General features: G+C 41.8%; 1 protein-coding gene across 5 annotated transcripts in view; it reads right to left on the reverse strand.

The window, feature by feature from the left end:
- The window catches only part of Znf18 (zinc finger protein 18), a 34,945-nt gene extending 14,055 nt beyond the window's left edge, over window positions 1-20,890 (reverse strand). For 2 of the 5 annotated variants that reach the window (XM_041665832.1, XM_041665828.1), the window contains exons 1-4: window positions 20,789-20,890; window positions 3,895-4,387; window positions 2,769-2,958; window positions 2,294-2,385 (exon numbers count right to left, since the gene is read on the reverse strand). In XM_041665832.1, the coding sequence (XP_041521766.1) occupies window positions 2,294-2,385; window positions 2,769-2,958; window positions 3,895-4,287 (675 nt within the window). In that variant the 5' untranslated portion in view covers window positions 4,288-4,387; window positions 20,789-20,890. Of the gene's footprint in view, window positions 1-2,293; window positions 2,386-2,768; window positions 2,959-3,894; window positions 4,388-20,780 lie in introns of all 5 variants that reach the window. The other 3 variants (XM_041665829.1, XM_041665831.1, XM_041665830.1) reach the window with 3 other exon arrangements.
- Between the last annotated feature and the right edge of the window lie 4,093 nt (window positions 20,891-24,983).

Genomic DNA, 24,983 nt, shown 5'->3' on the forward strand with positions numbered 1-24,983 from the left:
ATGTCTTGAAGTCTAAAAAGGTAGGTTTGGGGTTCTTAATACAAGTTAAGATACAAAACGAATTATGTATAAAACTTCTGACTCACCAAGATAGATAAAGGAGTATTGACTTCTGAATTTGCCAAATACAAATGGAGTAGACATTGTGAATGTAATTCTTACCTGATAATTGTTCTTACTATATATTATTGTTCTACTGTGTTAGAGTTAAACCCTTTCCTTTTTATTTAGACCAGAAGGGGGAAATGTTGCAGAATATTTATGACTTTGCCAAGGCCCTTTCTGGTTGGTTTAATAAAGAGCTGAATGACCAATAGCTAGGCAGGGCTTCCAGAGAGAGAGAGGACTCTGGGAAAAAGAAAGGCAGAGTTGCTGGTCAGATGCAGAAGAAACAAGATGCAAGATGAAAGAAATGTAATGCCACATGGCAGAAAATAGATTACCATAAGTGGATTAATCTAAGTTATAAGAGGTAGTTAAGAGGTAGTCGAGAGGTAGCCTTCATATAACTAATAAGTCTCCATGTCATTGTTTGAGAACTGACAGCCCAAAGAAAAGTACAACTACAGAAGTTTTGCTGTCACACTATGAATTATGAGGTTATGACCAAAATGGGTGACAGCACTATCATCCACCTTATTCCATCTTGTCACAGGCCTGTGACATCTGACATCAGCACATAAAGGGTGAGTACAGCATTACACAGTAAGACACAGTGACATAGGAAACCATACTCGTGTACCTCTCATTACAGTGTGCCAATATAATTACTGTTTATTAGGTGTTAATGTTAATCTCTTACCTTTCATAACTTACAATTAACCTTTATCAGAGGACTGATATAAGAAAGCCCCATTCTATGTACAGGGTGTACAGTGTTATCCACAGTTTCAGATAGCCACTAGTCTATGAAAACACACACACACACACACAAAGTCTGGGCAAAATAGAACAAACTTTGTCTAAATAACTATATTAAGGCCAAGAATATTTATAATAAAAGCAAAGCTATCCAGCAACTGCTTGAGATGTAGTTCAGCAGATGCACCCCTGGAATAGACAACACAAAACCAGTGAGGAGACATTAAAAGAAAGTTATATTTGGTAAAATTTCATTTTATATAAATTCTAGAAAATATGAACAAATGTGTGCTAACAGAAGGTAGTTAGTTAGTGGGTCTCTCAGAATAGCTGGGGTACAAAAGAAAATGACAAGAGACAAGAATTCAAAAAGTAAACGAGGAGCTGGACAGACAGCTCAGCAGTTAAGAGCACTGGATACTCTTTTATAGGGCCTGGATCCAATTCCCAGCATCCAAATGTGATGTGGGATTTCCCTCTGTACGTTGTGATTACCATTGGTTAATAAAGAAACTGGTTTGGCCTGATAGGGTAGATAGGCAGGGGAAACTAAACTGAATGCTGGGAGAAAGGAGGGGGAGTAAGAGAGAAGCCATATAGCCCCACCAAAGACAGAGGTTGGAACTTTACCCATTAAACCACAGCCTTGTGGCGAAACACAGATTAATAGAAATGGGTTACGTTAATATGTAAGAACTAGCCAATAAGAAGTTAGCGCTAATAGGCCAAGCAGTGATTTAATTAATACAGTTTCTGTGTGGTTATTTTGAGTCCGAGCTGCTGGGTGGCTGGGAAACAAGCACCTCCTTACAACACACATGGTTGCTTTCAACCATCTATAACCAGAGTTTCTGGAAAATCTGCCCTTTTCTGGCCTCCAGGTATGCATCTGAAACATACCAGCAAAACATCCATACACATAAAAATGTTTTAAGATACTTTTAAAAGAAAAACTTAAAAGGCAACTTGAATGTGATGGAAATATTTATTCTTGATTATGTTTGTTTTAGGTCTGCATACGTACACTGAAACTTACCAAACTATATATTTTGAGTGTGTGCAGTTTATCTATAATCTGACTCCCATGATGTCAGAGAGGAAAGATTCACTTGTCATACTTGAGAAATAACCATTCCGAGTTTCTAACAGACCCCTGTGTGGGTATTTCATACTAAGAAAGAAAAAACCCTTTCTAAGCATAGGCTCAAAGTAATTAAAAAAAAAAAGCAGAAACTACCATATCTGGTCAAAGACTTCCCAGCAACCTGCCCCCTTTCCCAGAGGCCAGACCCATCAGCCAAGATGATTGGCTAAAGAAGCAGAGGCTCATCTCAGTGTATGTGCATTGAGCCTCATCTCTGCTCCTCTTCTGAGTCTGTGGCCCCATCAATCCTCCTGGGACAAGGGATAAAAGGCAGAGGACCCGGCTCACCTGATGTACTGCTGGGAGAAACGCTGTTCCCATGTCCTGGTCTCCAATAGGCCTCTCCTCTGGTCTAGCAGGAAGCTGAGAAGCAGCCAGAGCTGTGGCAAAAATAAAAAAAAATAGACTTTCAGACTTAAGACGTCTCCCTTAACCACTCTCCAGAGGGCAACATGAATTCTTTACAAATTACCAACAATCTGCAGTACCAATCAAATCCAAAGGCTTATATTTATCTCCTAACAACTACAACCTCCTCCAAACTCCCAAACAGTCTCACCCATACTTCTTCTAGCTCCCTCCAAAGAACCAAAACACAAATGGTATGGCCTGAACACATAATAGTTTAAAATACAGACCTGGGTCATTTCCACACTTTCCAGGGGGCATTATATAGCTTCAGCATACATTTCGCCCTACTAACCACAGTTTCAAAATTTCTCCCCGAGAGCACCACATAGCACAATGGATAACCGTCCCTCACCTAACTCTGGCTCCATGTCTGATTCCTCTTTCACGCCATGGCTCAGCAGCTCTGCAGGAGCTGAGGGTGAATTCTGAAGGGGCAGTTCCTGAGGCACCACTTCCTGTCTGGGCTCCACCTCACTGCCTTGGCAGTGTGCCGAGTTCGCCTTCTCGGACGGGATATCTTGTCCTAGAACCTGGATGCCAATCTGGACACCAAACAGTTAATTACCAAAGGATGCAGAGTCAAGGTTGCTGAAAGTTAATGGAACTAGCCTTCTACAACAGACCATGAGACAGACAATAATTAAAACTCAAGGCTGCCTTTTAGTAAATCAAAATTTCTTAAGTGATGTGGATGAAGACTAAATCACAAAACTAAGTAAGCTATGAGGAGACCCAGATTTAATGTAAGCAGCACATACGGTGGTCTTTGTTTTCTGTTCTGAGAACTTCTTGAATGCTTGTTCAGCACAGAAGTTTTCATTATGCATAATGCAGACTTTTCACAAACCTTGGAGTCTACTCTGGGAAGCCAGCTCTTGGTAGCCCTTAACTAGCTTCAGGATGGGGCTGGGTTGCCAGATGACCGCACCACGGGATTTCAGGCTTTATACTTTCAGCTGACTCCACCCTCGCCCCCCCAACTCCAGGGAAGGGAAAGTGACCAGAAACATCCAACCATTGATGGCAAGTGAATTAAGCAACTGTGCTAAAATGATGAAATCCCAGAAAAAATGTCTAAAGAATGGTATTTCTAGAGCTGCCAGTTGGTGAATTCACCAAGGTTCTGATGAGGGGCATCCTGGCAGAGGACTTGTCTGTTCATGAGTTTGACTCTACATAATAAACTGATAACAGTAACAAAAGCACTTTCCAGAGCCCCGCAAGTCACCAAATCTGGCAGCCAGTTTGTTAAGACACCTGGTCTGCGGCATATGTGAGTGGCAACTGAAATATGAGAGCAGCTGAGCATCTATATAGACAGTTGTCAGAACTGACTGGCTTGCATCAGAGAATCAAAGGACTGGTTATTGATTTGGAAACCCTACATAATGTAAGAACTATCAGAGGGAAAAAGACAATGAACGAGATTAGCCCCAGAGGAACCTGGGCTTACCTCACAGACAAGATACTACACTTACCCACTGCCACAGTCTCCGAGGATCTCCCTTCAAGCTTTCCACAAGGGTCACTGCCTCTTCTCCATTGCCTGGACACTGTTTCCTCACCCATGTCTGGATCTCCCCAGGAAGGATAGTCAGAAACTGCTCCAGCATAAGGATCTCCAGGATCTGCTCTTTGGTGTGAACCTCTGGCCGCAGCCACTGGAAACAGAGCTTTCGAAGTTGTCTCAGGGTCTCCTGGGGCCCAGACATCACCTGGTAACGAAACTGCCTAAAAAGCTGGCGAGCAGTCTCAGGGTTAATGAGTTCTCTTTGCTGGGTATCACCTGATCCAGAGAATGTGGCATCTTCAGCTTTGGCTTTGGCCAGAGAAGGCAGCAGGCCCAGGGCCTGCCCCAAGTCAACAGGCATTGTCTGGCTTCACAGGGCCTTTTAGATGAGGGGCTTCCAGGATGGAACTGTCTCTCGAGAAAACTGCGTCTCTGGGGATGTTGAAGAATGAGAGCCAATGCTGTACAACAATAACTGGTGGTCAGGAACAACATACATGTGTGCCTCCCTGAAAGGTCTGCAGGCTCCTAACTGTTCAATGTGTATATAATTCTATTTTGAGACATTGCAAACTTGAAGTTACAAAGCAAACTGCATATTTATTCTGTCCATATTTATATTTTTCATTGATCTTTAAATATCCAGAAATTCTATAGAAGAATGAAATGTACTATGCCTGGGGGTGCACACCTGTAATCTTAGCACTTAGAAAGCAGAGGCAAGAAGACAGTGAACTCGGGACCAGCCTGGGCTATATAAGTTCAAGGCATGCTTTGGGGACACAGCAAGACTACATTTTACAACAGAAAAATAAGAGACTGGCATGCCGAATCAGCGGACCAAAGCATGTGCTGTGCAAGCCTAACAACTTGAGTCTAATCCCCAGAGCCCATGGAAGGAAAGAACCACTTCCAAAAGTTGTCCCCTGACCTCCATACATGAATATCTCCACATACACAACAGTTTAAATTTTTAAAAAGAAAAATCTGAAAGAAATGCACACAGGAAATAATTTTTACTGTTTCCAAAGTAAACTGTTGCGGGAGGTCCTCCTGTTCCTCCAGCCTATAGCTGCTGAGATACCAGCCCATTGGGGCGTGGTCTCTCTCTCTTTAAAAAAGCGGCCACTTCCCTCTCTCTCTCTCTTCACTTCCTGCTCCGCCGGCGACTAGACTCCCTTCCTGGTTGCGCAGAGGGCTGACGGTGATCTGTAAGTTTTTTCCCCTTTAAATAAATACCACCCTATTAATCATAATTCCAAACTGGTGTGGCATTGTTTATGACTTCCGCCTTCAGTTGGCACCCAACGTTTGGTGTTAGGACCTCTACTTCCCCCGCTCGGCTGCCGGCCGCGAGTTTGGCTTGGTGGGAGCCTCCCTTCCTCAGCTGCCGGCCTTGTAGCCTGTGTCTTGTGCGTGGAGCCAGCAGCTTAATATAAATCATCACGCACTGGCTTTCATTGCTGCAGTTCTTTATATTTTCTCTTTAGACACCTCAGATTGACTTCCAGTCCCCATGCACCCTATCGTCTGCCTCCCCACGTGGATTTAAACTCCACAGGCCTGTGTAGTATCCGCCCGCGTGGTTTGCTCTTTTCTGAGTCATTTTTAAATCTCCCTTGCAAGCACAGCTCTTAAGTGGCGCGAACCAGAGGACTTGGTTGCTGAAAGCTGCAACCCCTCAGGGTGACTCTGTCACGTGGAGGCATAAGCCGCTTCCAGGTTGCTCTTCTCTACCCCTGGATTCTGGGTTTCTGGTTCCATCTCTGGAATTGATTTAATTACATTTACTTTGTTGAGCAACTTACATTTTCCAGTTTTTAACAAATACTAGGCAGACTCTGAAACAGGACCCTGTTTTCGTCGCGACTTGGCAACAGCGCCACCTGCTGGATAATAGGTAATATGGCAGTTTTCGTTTCCAACGCGAATTTTACTGTTCTGGTTACCAATACAATGGGTTATATCATGCAAGGTTTATATGACTATGGGGATAACTTAATTTACTGGTTACTAGGTTTCACTATTCTTTTGCATATTCTATCATTTAGGAAGAATATGGCACTCCTAAGAATCATACAATCTTTACTAGAAACTCATGCAGGTCAGGAGATTCAGGATTCAAAAGAGACAATAATAAAGACAATAATAAAAAGACTTGAAATGATTGAAGAAATGATTGGAGCTGGTGAACAGAGTAATAAGGCACAAGGACAGACTACAATGCCAACACCAGCTATTAGAACTGTCTTACCCAAGGTTGTAGCGGCATACCCTATACTTAATTCTGATAAAGCGTCAACTTCTAAAGGCTCAAAGGGAGTCAGAGAAGCCAAATGGACGCCAATAGCAATGAATGATCTAAAAGAAATTAAGCAAGCTATTGTTAATTTTGGCTTGCACTCTGCATATGTAAAGGAAATGATAAGGACTTGGGCTTATAATGCTAGAGCTACCCCCCCCCATGATTTCCATCAGTTAGTGTCTGCAGTTTTAGATAATGGACCTTCCTTGATGTTTGGAATTTATTTCAGAGAAGAATCCAAACATATGGAACAGCAAGGAAGAGCAAAAGGTGCCAAGGTTTCCCAAGATCAAATTCTTGGAGCAGAAGAATATGCTGATCCACAGGACCAAGCTCTTTATGACGATGAAGTACTGTGTCTATGTCACCAAGCAGCTTTAAATGCTTGGAATAGGATACAAGATCCAGCAAAAAGGGTTGAATCATATACCAGAATTAGGCAGGGACAGAGAGAACACATTATTGACTTTTTGCAAAGATTAATTAAGGCTCTGGACATAGGGGTAACAGACCCAGAAGCTAGACGAATACTTCTTGAATCTCTAGCTTTTGAGAATGCAAACATAGAATGCAAAAAGATAATTGGGCCTTTAAAGTCTAGATCAGCACCTATGGATGAATGGATTCAGCATACGATGAATATTGAGACGTTTAGCTATAACGATGAATCTTGGGTAGGAGAAGCAATTTCCACAGCAATGAGGAGACATCAAACTGCCAGGTGTTTTAAATGTGGTAAATTAGGACATCTGAAAAGGGATTGCAGGCACAGAATTTCTAGGAATAATATCTCCTCTGGGAATGACAAAAATAGGAGACCTAGGCCTTCAGGTATATGTAGGAGATGCGGTAAAGGCCGACATTGGTCCAACAAATGCCAACAAATGCTGTTGTCAACAACAGACAAACAAGGCAACCCGATACCGTCGGGAAACTCTTTGAGGGGCCTCTCGCAGGCCCCCAAGCCAACAGTGGCCCAGTCATTCCCAGTCACAGTGGAGAACGTGCCTCATCAAGAAAATTAAAAGCTCCAATTTCTGCTGTAAAAAGTAATACTGGTCTAAATGATGAATTACGTGTGGAGGATGAGTCAAAAAACCCAGTAGGACAGAGTAAACATATATTTTGGCAGACTTCTATTAATGATCAAAGACCACAGCTAAGAGTCTGTATAAATGGCACTTTTATTGAAGGCTTATTAGACACAGGTGCGGATGTAAGTATCATTACCCCAGAATCTTGGCATCCGAATTGGCCTCTTCAAGAGGTAGATGTTCAGTTCCTGGGAATTGGAACCCTATCTCGTGTAAAACAAAGCACAAGATGGGTTGAATGCATAGGGCCCGAAGGGCAAATAGGAAGATTAAGGCCATATATAGCCAATATTGCCATAAATTTATGGGGCCGTGACCTGCTACAGCAATGGAATACCCAGATTAACATTCCTGTAGTTCCAGGAACTCATAATTCTGGGAAGGATATGATGAGGTATTATGGAAAAAGGTCACCAGCCATTCGGGCTGTACAAGAACATACAGCAAATACCAAACCTTTAGAGGTACCAACAGCCCTACCTTTAAAATGGCTAACTGAGAAGCCAATATGGATCAAACAGTGGCCTCTAGCTGAAGATAAACTACAGGCATTGGAACAGCTGGTGCAAGAGCAACTAGATGCTCACCACATTGAAGAATCAACCAGCCCTTGGAATTCTCCTGTGTTTGTTGTAAAAAAAGAAATCTGGTAAATGGAGAATGGTGACAGATCTAAGAGCTGTCAACAAAGTAATTCAACCTATGGGCCCACTACAATCTGGAATTCCTTTGCCTTCTCTGTTACCAAAAGGATGGCCTCTTATAGTTATTGATTTGAAAGATTGTTTTTTTCACTATACCGTTACAAGAAAAGGATAGAGAAAAATTTGCCTTCACAGTGCCTACTTATAATAATTCTCAGCCTAATAGGAGATATCAATGGACTGTCCTCCCACAGAGTATGCTCAATAGTCCTACATTGTGCCAATATTTTGTAAGTAAGCCATTGAAAATAATTCGTAAACAATTCCCCAAGTCCATAATTTATCATTACATGGATGACATCTTGTTATCCGATTCAAATAAAGATACTTTAGAAAGGATGTTTGAAGAAGTAAAGAAAGTCTTGCCTAGGTGGGGATTACAAATTGCCCCTGAAAAGATTCAAAGAGGAAATTCTATTAATTACCTAGGTTACGGAATAGGGTTAGAGAAAATTAAAACGCAAAAGGCACAAATTAGGAGAGACCGGTTAAAGACTCTTAATGACTTCCAAAGATTGTTAGGAGACATTTCCAGTCTACGACCAGCTGTTGGGATAACACCTGATCTAATAGTTCATTTAAACAAAACCTTAGATGGTGATAAAGATTTGAATAGTCCAAGAAAACTGACAGCTGAAGCAGAAAAGGAACTGACAATGATTGAGGAAAAATTACAGGAGGCACATGTGGATAGGGTGAACCCAAATCTTAGCTGCATCCTAGTCATATTGCCTTCCAGAATTTCTCCTACAGGGATTCTAATGCAGAGGGAAGATATTATTTTAGAGTGGATATTTATACCTAATAAACCAAGTAAAAAATTAAAAACTTATGTGAAAAAAGTCTCTGAATTAATTATAAAAGGTAAGCTGAGACTTCGTCAACTAGCAGGTATAGACCCAGCAGAAATTATAGTGCCTTTTACTACTGAAGAAATAAAAAAGTTATGGGAAGACAATGAACCGTGGCAAAGAGCTTGTGCTAATTTTTTGGGAGAAATTAATAGCAACTATCCCAAAAGTGGTAGACTTAACCTTATAAAAAGAACTTCTTGGATTCTTCCTAGAATTGTATGTGATGCTCTAATAACTGGAGGCCGTACGTTCTATACTGATGCAAATAAATCAGGGAAAGCAGGTTACAAGTCAGATGAATTGAGTAAGGTGGGACAAAGCCCTTATAATTCTGTCCAGAAGGCAGAATTATATGCCATTCTTATGGTGCTAAGGGAGTTTAAAGAACCTCTTAATATAGTTACAGATTCACAATATGCAGAAAGAGTTATCTTGCATATTGAAACCGCTGAATTTATACCAGATGACACAGAGTTGACTTCATTGTTTATCCAGGTACAAGACATAATCAGGAATAGGCTTTGTCCGATGTACATAACACACATCCGGTCCCATACAGGTCTGCCTGGTCCTCTAGCCCAAGGAAATGCTGAGATTGATCAATTATTGATTGGAAGTGTGTTGCAGGCCTCAGAATTTCATAAGAAGCATCATGTCAATAGTAAAGGCCTAAAGAAAGAATTTTCCATTACTTGGCAACAAGCTAAGGACATTATAAAGAGATGTCCTACTTGTTCTATAATCAAACACCGTTGCCTGCAGAAAGTAACCCAAAGGGCACTAAGAGAAATGAAATCTGGCAGATGGATGTGTTCCACTTCATGGAATTTGGTAAATTAAAATATGTACACCACACCATAGACACGTATTCAGGTTTTCAATGGGCTACTGCCCTGAGCTCAGAAAAGGCTGATTCAGTAATCACACATTTATTGGAAGTTATGGCCATCATGGGTATACCTGCACAAATAAAGACAGATAATGGTCCAGCATATGTATCTAAGAAAATGAAATGCTTTTTTGATTATTATAATATAAAACACATTACAGGTGTACCAAATAATCCTACAGGTCAGGCAGTTATAGAAAGATCAAATCGTACTATAAAGGATATGCTGAACAAACAGAAAGGGACCGAAAATACCCCCAGAAATAGATTACATAATGCTTTATTAACCTTGAATTTTCTTAACGCTAATGAGAAAGGAACGACAGTAGCAGAAAGACATTGGATAATGGAAAAGTCTGCTGAACTAAATCAACCGATTTATTTCAAAGATGTGCTGACCTCTCAGTGGAAGCCAGGAGATGTGCTACGTTGGGGAAGGGGTTTTGCTGTTTCCACAGGAGAAGAAAAATTGTGGATAGCATCAAAATTAATAAAGTTTCGATTTGAAGAGGAGAAACCTCTTGGAAAGGAGAAATGACAACTCATTCACAATGATGATATTCATACAGGTGGTAAGAAAAACATATAAAATGGGGGCAGGGTTCTGTTCTTATCTCCACAAGAAAACACTCATCTTTGAAAAATTCAAGGGACCCTGGATGTTTGGATACTGACAGATGGAAAAATACCTGCCCAATAGGAAATATCAAGAAAACTGAATGAGTTGTGTAAGTAAAATATATTAAACCATATTTCTAAATGTATAAAGCTGGTTTTGAAGTTGGACTCTGGCTCAGTCCCTCTCCAATTCCAAGCCTGTTAGTAAGAGAAAAACCCAGAGTATCTGGAATTTCTGTCTCATATCAAGAGCCATGATATGGGACAGAAAGAAATATGAGTTTAGAAAACATCTTTGCTTTTCTTCATATCTATCATACTTTTCATTGAATATATCTATCATGCCTTTCAGTGAATATATGTATATGTATATGTATATATGATTAATGTTTAAGTTTTTCACAATGAACAATGAGTTTTTCCTGAAGTGATATTTGAAGTTTCCAGAAAGAAGATGGGGCCCCATAACAACAACTCCACCTGGTTGATATGACATCATGATACTGATAGCGCTACTACAAGACCTACTTTGGGTACCAGCTGGACAAGACAGTTCCAACTTGGTTAGCTGAAATGGTGCACATCTTATACAACATTTTGGCCAGATCTGCACAAAATACTCAGAGACTATTGGCAATTTTAAAAGACATTGATCTTGAAATTTAACCATCATTTTACTTTCACAGGATCCCCCAGAAAGAACGTCGCCCCCATGACAGCTGGAAGTAATTCTAGAGGACGACGTCCCCTCTCCCAGTAAAGTTTGCCCTTGGGTTTAGGGACATCATTTAGGGGTCGATTATAATTAGTATACGATTGAGGGTTGGGGGAGGAATTTTATAAACTCAGGGATCATTTTGAAAAAAAAAAGAGGGATGATGGGATAATAGATTTGTAATTGTTGAGTTACTGATTTTAGACAAATATATTGGTATAGATTCTTGTATATTGATACAAAGTTAAATTATATTGATTATTGTATGCATGCATGTTTCTACCTGTTTAAAACATTTTTATGTATTGACATATATTGTATTGATATATATATTGTATATATTTACCATATTACAGTGTACATTTCTACCTCTGATTAAGATACTTATATAATGTTTGTGTATTGATATATATTTACCTACTGCAATGTATATTTGTACATTGTTTATATTTGGAGGTCATTGTCCTCATTTGTTTCCACAGTCGTTTATTGTCTTAGTCTTTAAGTTAGATAGATATTGAGAATTATATAGACTAATAGTCATCTAAGTTTGTCATTTATAATTAGACTAATCAGGTTCTTTAGATATATAGAGATTATACTCAGTATAGATAGATAATCTTCAACTTCTTCAAAGAGCTGTAGAAAATGGCCTTTAATCTAAGTCAGAGTTTTGTGGTAGTGAGACACAATTGCTCCTGGCAACACCACTCTATTCCCGAGAGAATGTTGAGCACCAAAGACACTCCACCTGGAGCCTTTTCTTTTTGGCAGAACTGGCCTTGGGGCAAAGAAATGCCCATACCTCAACCACTGACAAAGATATAGAGCGTGCATCAATGGATAAAACAGGACTGTCATATTCTGCCAAGACAGGGTAAGATAGTTTTGAAAAGTTGCTTGCCTTTGAAAATGGTACGTCAGTTATGTTAGGCCTTAGCCAAAGTTGGTTGCTTCAACGCTGCTAACGTGACTTTGGGTGATTGCCCAGGTAGCTAGTTGTCTCTGTGATTTGTTGCATGTTTTGGAAGTTGTTTTACTGAACTTCCTAATTACCCAGGTAACATTATTTCCCTTCTCAGATCTTTGATGGGGTTGAAGACTATATAAATGTAGTTACTTTCTCTCAGGACTTGGCCAAGTTATTTATTATACAAGACCTAAGCTAGTTAGAATAGGATATTTGTACTGATTGTATATAATTTCATAGTAGGTTTAGAACTCTCTCATTTAAACAAAAGGGGGAGGTGTTGCGGGAGGTCCTCCCGTTCCTCCAGCCTATAGCTGCTGAGATACCAGCCCATTGGGGCGTGGTTTCTCTCTCTTTAAAAAAGCGGCCACTTCCCTCTCCTCTCTCTCTTCACTTCCTGCTACACTGGCGACTAGACTCCCTTCCTGGTTGCGCAGAGGGCTGACAGTGATCTGTAAGTTTTTTCCCCTTTAAATAAATACCACCCTATTAATCATAATTCCAAACTGGTGTGGCATTGTTTATGACTTACGCCTTCAGTAAACATGTACTCCTGCATCTCTGTATATATACCTGAGGGTAATACATAATGCTATCTAAGGATGGGGATGCAGCTCAGTGAGTAAACACCTACATAGCATGAACAAATCCTAGGTTCAACCCCTAGCATCTGTGAACTGGCACAGCGACCAATGACTGCAATACCAGCACTGAGATAGACACATTAAGATCAGTAGTTCAAGGTCATCCTTCAAGACCAACTTGAGATACATGAGATCCTATCTCAAAATAAATCTAAATAAAGCTGGACAAGAGCTACTAGTACAGTACCCTAGGAATGCAGGCTAATGTTGAAAGGATCATATGCTTCCATAAATGCACAGGTCTCCTCCACATGTACAGCCTCAGCATACTATCCTAGGGCTAAAGCAACAGGAACAAGAGACCATAGACAGACCAAAGCCTACAGTTCCAACTATAAGCCAAGACAAACCTCTCAGGTATTTTGTTACAATGGCACAAAGCTAGCTAACATAGCATCACGATTTAAAAGGCAGAAAATGGGGCAGTGAAAAGGGAAACCCCAAGAGCCAAAGTTGAAGTATTTTCAAAGGATAGTTTATTTTGTTAATAGCTGAATTTATTACAGTTGCTCATAACAGTGGATCGTTGGACTGACTCTTAAAATGTCACGAAGGAAGGACTGAGCAGTCCCCATTTCTCTGATTCACTAACGGGGCACATGCACAAGCACACACACACAATATACATAGATACAACAACAACAAATAAAATTAAATAAAAAGGACAAGAGGAAGGAGGACAGAAAGGAGTGGGAGAAAAGGAAGAAAGGATAAAAAGAAAACAGGGAAAGGGAAGATAAGTCTAACCTTCAAAATCCAACCAAAGTCAATTTTTTCAAGGATGCAAAAGAGGAGAAGAACAACTTAATGGCATATGTTTTTCATGTGTACCTCACTAAATTTACAGCTTTTATTTTTTGGGTTTGTTGTTTTAAAAGAGTGTACATATTCCAATTATATACTCAGGTAGTACTCAGTGGCACTAAAGTAAAAAAAAAATAGATATTTGGGGAATTCTATGTCTGGCTCTGGCAAAATAAGTGATAATATGGACTAGTCGGACAGCTATGCAACTCACAAGCTAGAGAAAACATGTAAGGCACTCCACCTAGCGGGAAAGAATGTAGTACTGAGAGGAATTGCTGAGGGAAGCCCAAGACCATATGGCTGCTTATATGAGGACAAGTTTGCTGCCAGAATGCAGAAGCTCAAGTTCAAGTGGTGCACAATGGTCTCAAAAGTTGAGACAACAACAACAGAACTGAAGAACGTTCAAGTGACTGGACTCTGAAGAGCAGGCAAGGAGGAGAACTGGGGATGGGATGTCCCCTCCTCCTTGGTATATAGGCGTGAGAATGCCTACCACAAGATTGAAACACCAAGGTTTAACAAAGAGTAGAACACACACAAAAGGCCAATCAGGAATGAGGTACTGAATTTTTAGTCATTCAGGCTGAAAAGACACCGAGACGGGAAGGAGGAAGGCCATGTTGAGAGTGACAAGCACAACCTCCAGTAAGGCCCACTCTCATGGGCCCTGACAAAACCTAAGAGCACTCTGCTACCAGATCCACAGTAAGGTGTTTCATTTCTTTAACTTGGAAAGCTGTGGGGAAGCACTCTGCTCCTTCCAAAGATTGCTCACCAAAGCACAAATAAAGCCTAGAGTAAGTATACTGCCTGCTCCAGCAAACAGCAACATCCCTCGAGAAGATAACTGGTCCTCAGAATCGCTAACACACCCTCCAAAAGAGTCAGAATGTGATCCGAGATTACAAGATAAACGAATAGGAAAATATGATTCAAAGTCAAGGAAAAGCAGTAGTCAACAGAAACTAATGTAAAGATGGCTTAAGGAAAAATAACTGAAATAAGAAACAGAATAAGGACTCTCCACAAAGAAAAAAAATATCAATTTTCATATGCTTACTATGCTAGCTCCTAGGAGTAGCAATCAAAATTAGACACAACTGTAATATATTCAGTTCAAGTGCATAAGAAACACTAATCAAAACAAATCCTAGGCACAAGTTTTATAGAGCTGCAAAGTTCAAGTATGTATCCTTCAACTACAGTGCAACTTAAATAGAAATATATTCATTGACATGTTACATTAATATCTGGTCAAGCAGACTGGAGGACTGTCCTAGGGTATCTACTGCTGTAGAAACACTGTGACCAAAGGTAATTTGGGGAAGGTTTCACCCATACTTTCCATCTAACAGTTCATCACTGAAAGTCAGCTAGGGCAAGAATCCAAACAAGGAGGGAACCTGGAGACAGGAGCTGATGCAGAGGCTATGGAAGACTGCTTATAGCTTTTTCCTTCTGGCTTACTCAGCCTGCTTTTTAAAAAATCCAGGACTACTAGGCTAGGGTGGCATCCATTCACAATGAGCTGAGTCCTCCCTCATCACTAGAAACTGCCCCACAGACAGGCTTGCCTGCAGCCCTATCTTCATGGAGGCAATTTCTCATTTGAGGACCCCTCCCCTTAAGTGACTATAGCTTGTACCAATCTAAAATCAAACTAGTCAAGGGCTAGAGAGATGGCTCAGTGGTTAAGAGCACTGGCTGCTCTTCCAGGGGTCCTGAGTTCAATTCCCAGCAACCATATTGTGGCTCACAACCATCTGTAATGAGATCCAGCGCCCTCTTCTGGCATGCGGGCACACATGCAGGCAGAATGTTGTATACGTAATAAATAAATAAATAAATCCTTTAAAAAAATAAAACTAGTCAACAACAAAAATAGTCATTTGAGAAATTGTGATTCATCAATAATAGTATGGCCACAATATTATGACAAAGAAAAGGGGGAAATAGAGAGCATGTCATTAGAACAGATGGGTCAGATCATCTCCAACATGTAACACATCTAGTATGTCATTAGAACAGGCGGGTCAGATCATCTCCAACATGTAAAACATATGTCATTACAACAGACGGGTCAGATCATCTCCAACATGTAACACATATGTCATTACAACAGATGGGTTAGATTATCTCTAACATGTAACACATCTAGTATCAATTTTTTGTTGCTGTTTTGATGGAATTTTTCAGGGTGAGGGTATGTGTGTTTGGGGTTGTTGTTTGATAGAACCGTCTCTATTGCCCAGGTTGGCCTGGACTCGGGGTAATCTTACTGCATGCATCAGCCTTCCAATGCTGTTACTATAGGAGTGAGGTACTCTTGTCTTCTAGTATCAACCATAGCTAGACCCCACAGCTGCAGTATACTTAATTCAAGGGCATAAGAAACACTTGGGAAAACAAAGCATGAACATGCATGCATTTCATACAACTACAAACTCCAAGTATAAGTATTCTGTAACCACAGTGTCCAAATTAAGGTTATGATTACTGTGATGAAACACCCTGGTCAAAAGCAAGTTTTGGAGGAAAGAATTTATTTGGCTTACACTTCCACATCATAGTCTATCACTGAAGGAAGTCAGGACAGGAACTCAGGTAGGGCTGAAAACTGTAGGTAGGAGCTAATGAAGAGGCCACGGAGGGGTGTTGTTTACTAACTTAATCATGTCTGGCTCAGATTTCTTTTTTTTTGTTGTTGTTGTTGTTTTCGAGACAGGGTTTCTCTGTGGTTTTGGAGCCTGTCCTGGAACTAGCTCTTGTAGACCAGGCTGGTCTCGAACTCACAGAGATCCGCCTGCCTCTGCCTCCCGAGTGCTGGGATTAAAGGCGTGCGCCACCACCGCCCGGCCTTCAGATTTCTTTCTTACAAAACCCAAGACCACCAGCCCAGGGATGGTACCACTCACAGTGGACTGGGTCACCTCCATCAACCACTAATTTAAAAAATGCCCTATAATCAGAACTTAGGCATTTTCTCAATTGAGGTTCTCTCCTTTCAGATAACTCCAGCTTGTATCAATATAACATAAGATAGCCAGCACAGCTGACTCCTTGCCAACATGACAAATGTATGCCTGTTACAGCATAACCTTTCTCTTGTTCATCCCTAAGATCAACATGAATATCAATATAAACCATTCCAAATTTCTTTTAAGAATTCAAACACTTAAAAAATCTAGTCTCAGTCAGGCCGTAGAGGCTCACACCTTTAATCTCAGCACTTGGGAGGCAGAGGCAGGGATTTCTGTGAGTTAAAGGCCAGCCTGGTCTACAGAGTGAGTTCCAGAACAACCAGGGATACACAGAGAAACCCTGTGCCAAAAAAGGTTGTGGAATATTCCATCACACTGTGTGAAGATATATATCATTTTGATTGGTTTAATAAAAAGTTTAACTGTCAGTAGCTAGGCAGGATTTTAGGAGCAGAGAGAATGCTGGGAAAATGAGAGGCAGACACAGAGGAAGCAGCATGGACAGTACAGAGTAAATGTAACTGAGTCACATAAAAGAATGTAGATTAAAAGTTATGGATAAATTTAAGTTTTAAGAGCTAGTTAGAAACAAGCCTAAACAATCAGCTAAGCTTTCAAAAGTCTCTGAGTCATAATTTGGGAGCTGGCTGGTGGGACAGAGAAAGAGTCACACACACATAAAAAAAAAAAAATCAAGAACACACAAAAAATCCAGTTTCTAAAATATTCAGTCTCTTAAAGTCCAAAGTCTTTAGAAAGAAATTAAAAATCTCAGGTCAGGTGGTGGTAGCACATACCTTTAATCCCAGCACTAGGGAGGCAGAGGCAGCTAGATTTCTGTAAGTTCAAGGCCAGCCTGATCTACAGAGCTAGTTCCAAGATAGCCAGGACTACTTGAAGAAACCCTGTTTTGAGAAAAACAAAAACCAAAACCCAAAATTGCCGCACACCACGCGACCCCGTGTCTGCGCTCTGTGCGCTGGCACCCAATTTGCGAGCTCCGGGCAAGGGGGCTGGAGGTTAAAATACACAGACACACACAGACAGAGAGACAGCGACACGGGTCATCCTTGAATTCCTCAAGAATGCCCCCTTTAGTGTGTTCGGGGCAGATTATATAAAGATAGCCACGCCCCAGCCAAACCCACCAGAAACCACTCTCCTGCCATCAGGAACTCCTGAAGGTCTCGTGCTCAGAGCAGCTGTAGGCACTCAGATCAGGGGATTACAAGAAATTCAGGATCTGGGGTCTCACTGCTCCCAACACAAAATCTCTTCAAAGTCCAAAGCCTCTCAACTATGAACTTCTGTAAAATCAAAAATAAGTACTTTCTTCAAGAGGGAAGAACCAGGGCACAGTCACACCAAATCAAAGTAAAACAAAACTCCAACTATATAAACAACTCAATGCCGAATGTCTGGGATCCACTCACTATCTTCTGGGCTTCTCTAAAGGGCCTGGGTCACTTCTGAGGCTCAGTCCTCCGCAGCACACACAGCTTGTCTTCTAGGCTCCAGCTGGCTCCACTCCACTGCTGCCACTGTCCTGGGTGCTCATCCCACAGTACTGACACCTCCAAAACGCTGTGGTCTTCTGATGCAACTGGCCTTCACTTTTCACCAGTAGCTCTCCTAGACTCTCTTTATGGTACCAAGCTGCAACTTCTCCCCATGACACCTTCAATTCTGGGGCTTCACCTGCAACTGAAGCTGCACCTTCTCCAAGGGCCTCTTCAGTGCCAAACCTCAGCTGCTTTTCCTGACCCCTTCATCCCATCAAAACCAGCACCACCTGGGTGATTCTTAACACTGCCAGGTTTAGCTGCCAGCACAAGAAACAACCTTGGCCACTTCTGGAACACAGCTTCTGTGTATGAGAAAACACTTTCTAGAAGATTTCACATCAGTGATACTGATATCTTCTAAATCACCACTAATTTATTAGCTACAGCTGATAACTATCCCAGAAAAGCAAAGGTTTTACTTTAGAACAGCGGCTTTCCTAATGCTGCAACCCTTTAAGGTTGCTCATGTTCTACAGACCCCCAGTCATAAAGTTATTTTGTTGCTACTTCATAACTGTAATTCTGCTATTGTTATAAATCGTAATGTAAGTATCTAATATGCAAGAAATATCAAATATATCATAGTATCTGATATGCGATCCCTGTGAAAGGGTCATTTGACCCTGGGGTCATGAACCACAGGTTAAGAACGGCTTTAGTGGTTCTGCTCTCTTGTTAAGCACAGCTAACCAGAACCACAGACGCTTAACTGAAAATACACAACAGCCATGATAGTCCTTAAGTGACTGTCAACTTCCCTCTAGACCTTCACAACCCAGGCATCTAGCATCTGCCTTTCTCTCAGCACTCTATAATCTTCCACGCTCCCACAGAACAGCTCATTGAGCTTTGGACACTCCATGGCTTTTCTAGTCCAAAGTTCAAGAGTCTTTCCATAATCCTCCCAAAACAACACAGTCAGGTCTGTCACAGTAACACCCCGCTATGCTGGTCCTAATTTCCGTCCTACTTAGGGTGAGATAGTACTGCTATAAGGAAGCACCATAGTGGAAGAAGAGTTGGAGAGGAAAGGGTTTATTTGGCTTACACTTTCACATCATACAGTCCATCAGTGAAGGAAGCCTGAACTCGAGCAGAGTTGGAACCTGCAAGGCAGGATTGATGCAGAGGCCATAGAGGGGCACTGCTTATTGGCTTGCTCCTCCTGGCTTACTCAGCCTGCTTTCTTATAGAACCAAAGACCACCAGCTCAGGAATAGCACCACCCACAATGGGCTTGGTCCTTCAGCATCAATCACTAATTAAGAAAATACTTAATAGCTGGATCTTACGAAGACATTTTCTCAAGTGAGGTTCCCTCTTTTCGGGTGACTCAAGTTTGTGTTAACTTGACATAAAACCAGCCAGTACACACAGTACAAATAAATTAGAAATCAACATCAAGAAGAGAATTTGAAATTCTAATTTGTAGAAATTAATAATCAGTAGCCAAAAACATTGCAATGAAAATTAAAATATATTTTCACACATAATGGTCATGAAATCACAGCACACTAAGCTTTTTAAGCTTAAAGTAGTGATTCTCAACCTGTGGATCATGACCCCTTTGGAAAGCCGAATGAACTTTTCACATGGGTTGCCTAAGACCATTGAAAACCAGATATTTGCATTACGATTCATAACAGTAGCAAAATACTGTTATGAAGTAGCAACAAAGTGATTTTATGGTCCGGGGTCTCCACAACATGAGGAACTGTATGAAAGGGTCACTCAGCATTAGGATGGTTTAGAGGGAAAACTTAAAAAGAAACCTCTGTTTTAGAAATTAACATCTATAAAAATATCCTTTGCTACCGAAATGAACTTATTTCCTGAGTTTTACAAAAATAGCAGAATTTCAGTCGGCAAAATTTTCACCTATAACCTTAGTCACACCTAGTTCCTGAAACTAATTTGGAGACTACTCAGCAAACATTAATACTAAATCTTACGTATTTAAATCTTACGCTATGTAATACTACTTGCTCCGTGCCGTGCAGCAAAGGCCAACTGCTAGCTACCCCCGGCATTTATGACAAGTCGTCCACTTATTCAAAATTAAATAACTTTATAGAGGAGCTTATGGGGTTTTGCCCTGATGAGGACTTGCTTCTCCTCATAAAGGAACTCACGATCATCAGTTTTATTTGTATTACTGACGCTTCGACGAATCGAAAAGAAACGCGCATCTAGAGTAGCTTTCGTCTCTACACAGGCAAGCTACCCACACATAGGTAGCCCTTTGTTTATCAGCCCACTTTAGGCTTCGCTTCTGCTCTGGCCGATCTTGGGACCGCCCTGTAACGTAAGTGTTAAGTTTCCCCGATCTGGTTCCTCCATGGCTCCCAGGCAGCAGCAGTTTAAGCCCAGGAAGCAGACTTGTGGGGATCTGCGGGGCGCCTCCGGAGTTGTCACAGAGAGCGAGGTAACTAGCCGCTGGCCTCCCAGCCGTGCAACCTGAGCCCAGGGCCTCTCGGTCCCGACCCCTCTCCAGGGGCGGGCAACCCGGAAGAGCACATTTTCCGTTCCGCCCCAGTCCCCTCCCCCGCACGCGCCCGTTGCCAGCGAGAGCTACGGGGGGGGGGGGAGGTGACGGGGGACGAGACCGCTGTCCCCGCCGCAGCTCGCTCCCGACAGTTAGAGAGCTGCAGCGACAACAAGCCTGACTTCAGCCGTCGGCGACCCCGCCCGCCAACCCAACTCACCGGCTTACCTCTGCCCGAGCCACCCGTTCAGGCGCACTTCCGGAAGCTGGACAGCTGCGCGCTCTCCGTGGCCCTGGTGACGCGCGGCGCCGGGGCGGAGCGAGGGGCGGGGCGTACGAGGGGCGTCCTGAGGCCGGCTTTCCCATTGGTTCCCGAGAAGCGCTACGGCTCGTGGCCCGGGTCCTGCGCCTCCCCCAGCTAGGGCCCCCGAGCGGGTGGTTCCGACCACTAGACGTCCCGGCCGGGGCCGCCTTTCTAACCCACGGAACGGCCGCAGCCTTTCGCCCATTTTCTGGCCGCCCTGCGCTGGGCCACAGCTGTCACCTCGTGACTAAACCGGGGTGACTGAACCTCATGTCCAAATACTGGCGTTCAGTCGAGTCACTGACATACTGGACAGCGAAGGTGTAGAGAGGTGTCCTCTCCCTGTCCCGTGGTTGGAAGGGTTGACGTTTCTGAAGAAACACGGCGGGGGCGAGGGGAGCTTGGCACGTTCACACGCCTGAAAAACTGAGCAGTGGGAAAGAGACTCGGCGTGTTCTTAAGAGCCTGTGGCGCTGAAAGGATCGTAGTTAGAAAACATTTCACAGTGTTGGTCAAAGCAGTCATTAACCCAGACGTCAAGAGACGTCAGCGGTTAACAGGTTACCAGCCAGAATGAGGCGGAAGTGTCTCTCACAGTTCCCGAGGAGAGCTTGGCTGACTCATGAGACATTTAGGGGGACCCTCCCTGCGGGTTGTTTTTTATTCCGAGAAACTTCTCTTCCAAGATCAGGTGGTTTGGTCGGGACCTTGATAAGGTTCCGGTTAAACGCGTTGGGCTTTAGTTGAACAGCGTTCAAGGAATATCAGAGTAACTCGGAGCTTTGAATTGCGCAATACACCTATGAAAATGTGATGGAAGCCGAGGCTTTTCCCACGGGAAACATTTTCTGAAATTCAGCGAGCGAAGAGAGGCGACCTTGGAGTCCACAAACCTCAAGCTGACAGTTCTAGTAAGGATGTCCTTTTGGCGATTTGGTTTTGTTTTATTAGGCTGGCAATTGGGACGAGGCATGACATTTTCTGAACAGAATGAACAACCAAAACACGTTTTAAAAATAGAAAGACGTCTAACTTAGCTGAGGAAATAATAGAAAAGTGCCATCTATTCTCATTTACTTCATAAATATTTACCAGCTGCCTCGCCTGTGCCCCTTACAATTCCATTAGCTAGGGAAATAACAGCAGTGAACTAACTACACACCCAATGCTCTGGCACTGGCAAGACTATTTTCTGAAGAAAGTTGAACAATAACTAAATAGTAAATAAATACATGGGTAATAAGAATGTTGGTTAATAAAGTGGAGAAAATTGATTAAGTAAGACGGATGGTATCAAGAGTTGGATTGCACTGTATGTTGGATGATTAGGGGAGGACTAACAGATAAAACAAACTTGAATTCAGACCCGAAGTTAAGGAGCACGTCTTGTGTGCAGGGCAAGATTTTCCAGGCATAGGAAATAACAAACGTCTAAGCCCCAGGGACAAAGAGTGAAAATAAAAGAGATATGAGGTCTGAGCCCTGAACCACACCAACAAATAGTTCCTACTAATAAGCATTTGCCGAGGGAGTGCAGCTAGGTGATTTCTAGCCTACGTTTCTAGCATGCAGGAAATCTGGCTTCCCTGGGACGGGAGAGAATGGACTCACTTGGCTCCTGTGTTGAGCAGACTGGGGAGACATGATGAAAGGAAAGATCCTTCTCATGGAATGGGTGAGTTCAAGGACAGTCTGGGCTATGTGGAGTCTGTCTAAAAAAACAAAACATTTTTGTTTGTTCTCAACCTCTTCAGACAGACAAGATGACGTATTGAATTCAATAAGTTTGTGGATTATATTACCTGATTTAATGAAACCCTAGAAAATGCACATCTAACTTTAAAAGTTTCCTGCTTAGTATATGTCAGTTTAAAAATGGGAGCTATAATATGGATAAACGTAGCAGAACTACATTTTTACATTGTTGTTGTAGTCCAGGCTAGTCTTGAACTCACTTCTGACCCTCCTGCCTCTACCTCCAAGTGCTAGGATTGCAGGCATGTACTGCCACACCCAGTTTTTTGCAGTACTGAAGCTGGAAGGCAGAATATAAATGAATTAATTAAATTTATTTATTTATTTATGTATTGTGCGTATCTGTGCCAAGGTCTTTGTGTATGGAGATCAGAAGGCAATTTTAGTGAGTCCCTTCTCTCCTTTTGTCATGTAGATTCCAGAATCAAACTCAGGCATTGTTACCCAGTGAGTTGCCAGCTGGGAGCCTAGGACTTAGTACAGACTTAGTCAAGCACTCTACCAACGGAGCTATATTCCCTGAAGTACATTCATAATCAAGTCCTTTGCACATACAGTAGAATCAATGGTAATGCTAACTGAATAAAGATATGATCAAGAAGCCAGCAAAATACATATGTAATGCATATGTGTACATACAGATTGTGGAGTTGATATCATACAGATAATCTATGTGAAGTATATGTAAAGGTGATATGTGTGCATATTCTAGTGCGTATGTATAGGTGTATAGCTCTGGAACATGAAAAAAACCTTTTTCAGCAGTTTGTAGTCAAGCAGCACTCTATCAGGTACTTTATGAGATGTTATTAAAACTAATGGAAAATGTTTGGCAGCCTCTACTTGGGTCCTAATAGGCAAGAATTAACATATAAAATATTCCATATGAAACATTTTAGTGCTTTTCATTGTGAGACTATTGATTAAAATTATGAAAAACTGCATGATGATTAGCTTGCAGGAGCTACGGACTCACATGAGAGACTATGAAAATTAATAGTCACAGATGATATTAAAAATAAATATGTCACCAATAATGTAATTTATCCATTTGGAGTTTTGTGAGGTGGGTTTTGGCTTCTTATTTTGGCAATGGTTAAAACTATGAAAAATAAAGTAAACTTAGAAGGAGACCTTGAAAAGTCTCCATAGCCCAGAATAGTAAAATAGTACTTGCTCAAATTCAGTCTCTATTATATTTTTAAAATATTCTTTTTCATTTTTACCTCTTTCCCACCCTTTTTTTTTGCATCTTTCATTGTATATGTAAGCACAGGAAACAAGATAATGACTAGTTTAGCTTCAAAATATTTTAACTGACTCAAAGTGTTTGAAGAAAAAGTACCGAGTTCCATTCTAATTCCATTCTGGCCATGCAGCATACGGTGGGAGCAGGTTAAAACCACATTATTGATACCTCTCACCAAATTGGAGTCTCATGGAGGCAGAGCCTGCAATTAGATCTTTTAAACAAACATTTTAATGCAATTCTGTGGTCACTGATCTGGGGAACAATACCGCAATTCATGATTTTAAAGACCCATCCATGGGAGCTAGAGAAATGGCTCAGTGGTCAAAAACACATACTGTTCTTGCAGAATACCAGAGTTCATATCCTAGCACCAATATTGGGTGGCTCCCAAGGGCGTGTAACTCCAGCTCCAGGGGATCTGATACTTTGGTGCTCTGAGGACACCCTCAAAGTCATGTGCAAACACAAATGCACACACATGTACAACACATACACGGAAAAGCTATTATTTTAATCTTCAAAAGACAGATATGGTTATTCATAGTGTTGGTGAGTTTTCAGGTAATGCAATAAATAACCAAGGTAATCAACTTACAAAAGAAAGAAATAATTTGGTTTATAGTTTGGTTGGTTGCAGTCCATTGAGGTTTGCCCTTGTAGTTTTCGAGCCTGTGGCAAGTTAGCACAGCATGACAGAAGTGTGTGGAGAAGAAAACCACTACTTATGGCAGGGAAACAAAAGAAAGGTGTGGCCAGGGTCCACTCTTCTATTCAAAATCATTCCCCTGGGGGGTTGGATAAGTTACTCAGTGGTTAAGAGAACTCTCTACTCTTCCAGAGGACTGATGTTCAATTCCCAACAACCGTATGGTAGTTCACAAAGAATACATAACTCTAGTTCCTGAGCATCCACTGCCTCTTCTGACCCCTGGGGACACCAGGCATGCACGTTGTGCATAGACATACATGCAGACAAAACACATAAATGCATACATCTAAAACAATATTTTAACCGAAATCATGCCCCCAGTGATTCAAAGATCCTCCACCACTTCTTTGGTCCCTCTAAGTAGAATTTTGCCCATCTAGCCTGGAACTCATCATCTACCCAA

This window comes from Microtus oregoni, unplaced genomic scaffold (assembly GCF_018167655.1).
Source record: "Microtus oregoni isolate MIOR12 unplaced genomic scaffold, Mior012 000015F_ref0000493, whole genome shotgun sequence".
Taxonomy (NCBI): Eukaryota; Metazoa; Chordata; class Mammalia; order Rodentia; family Cricetidae; genus Microtus; species Microtus oregoni.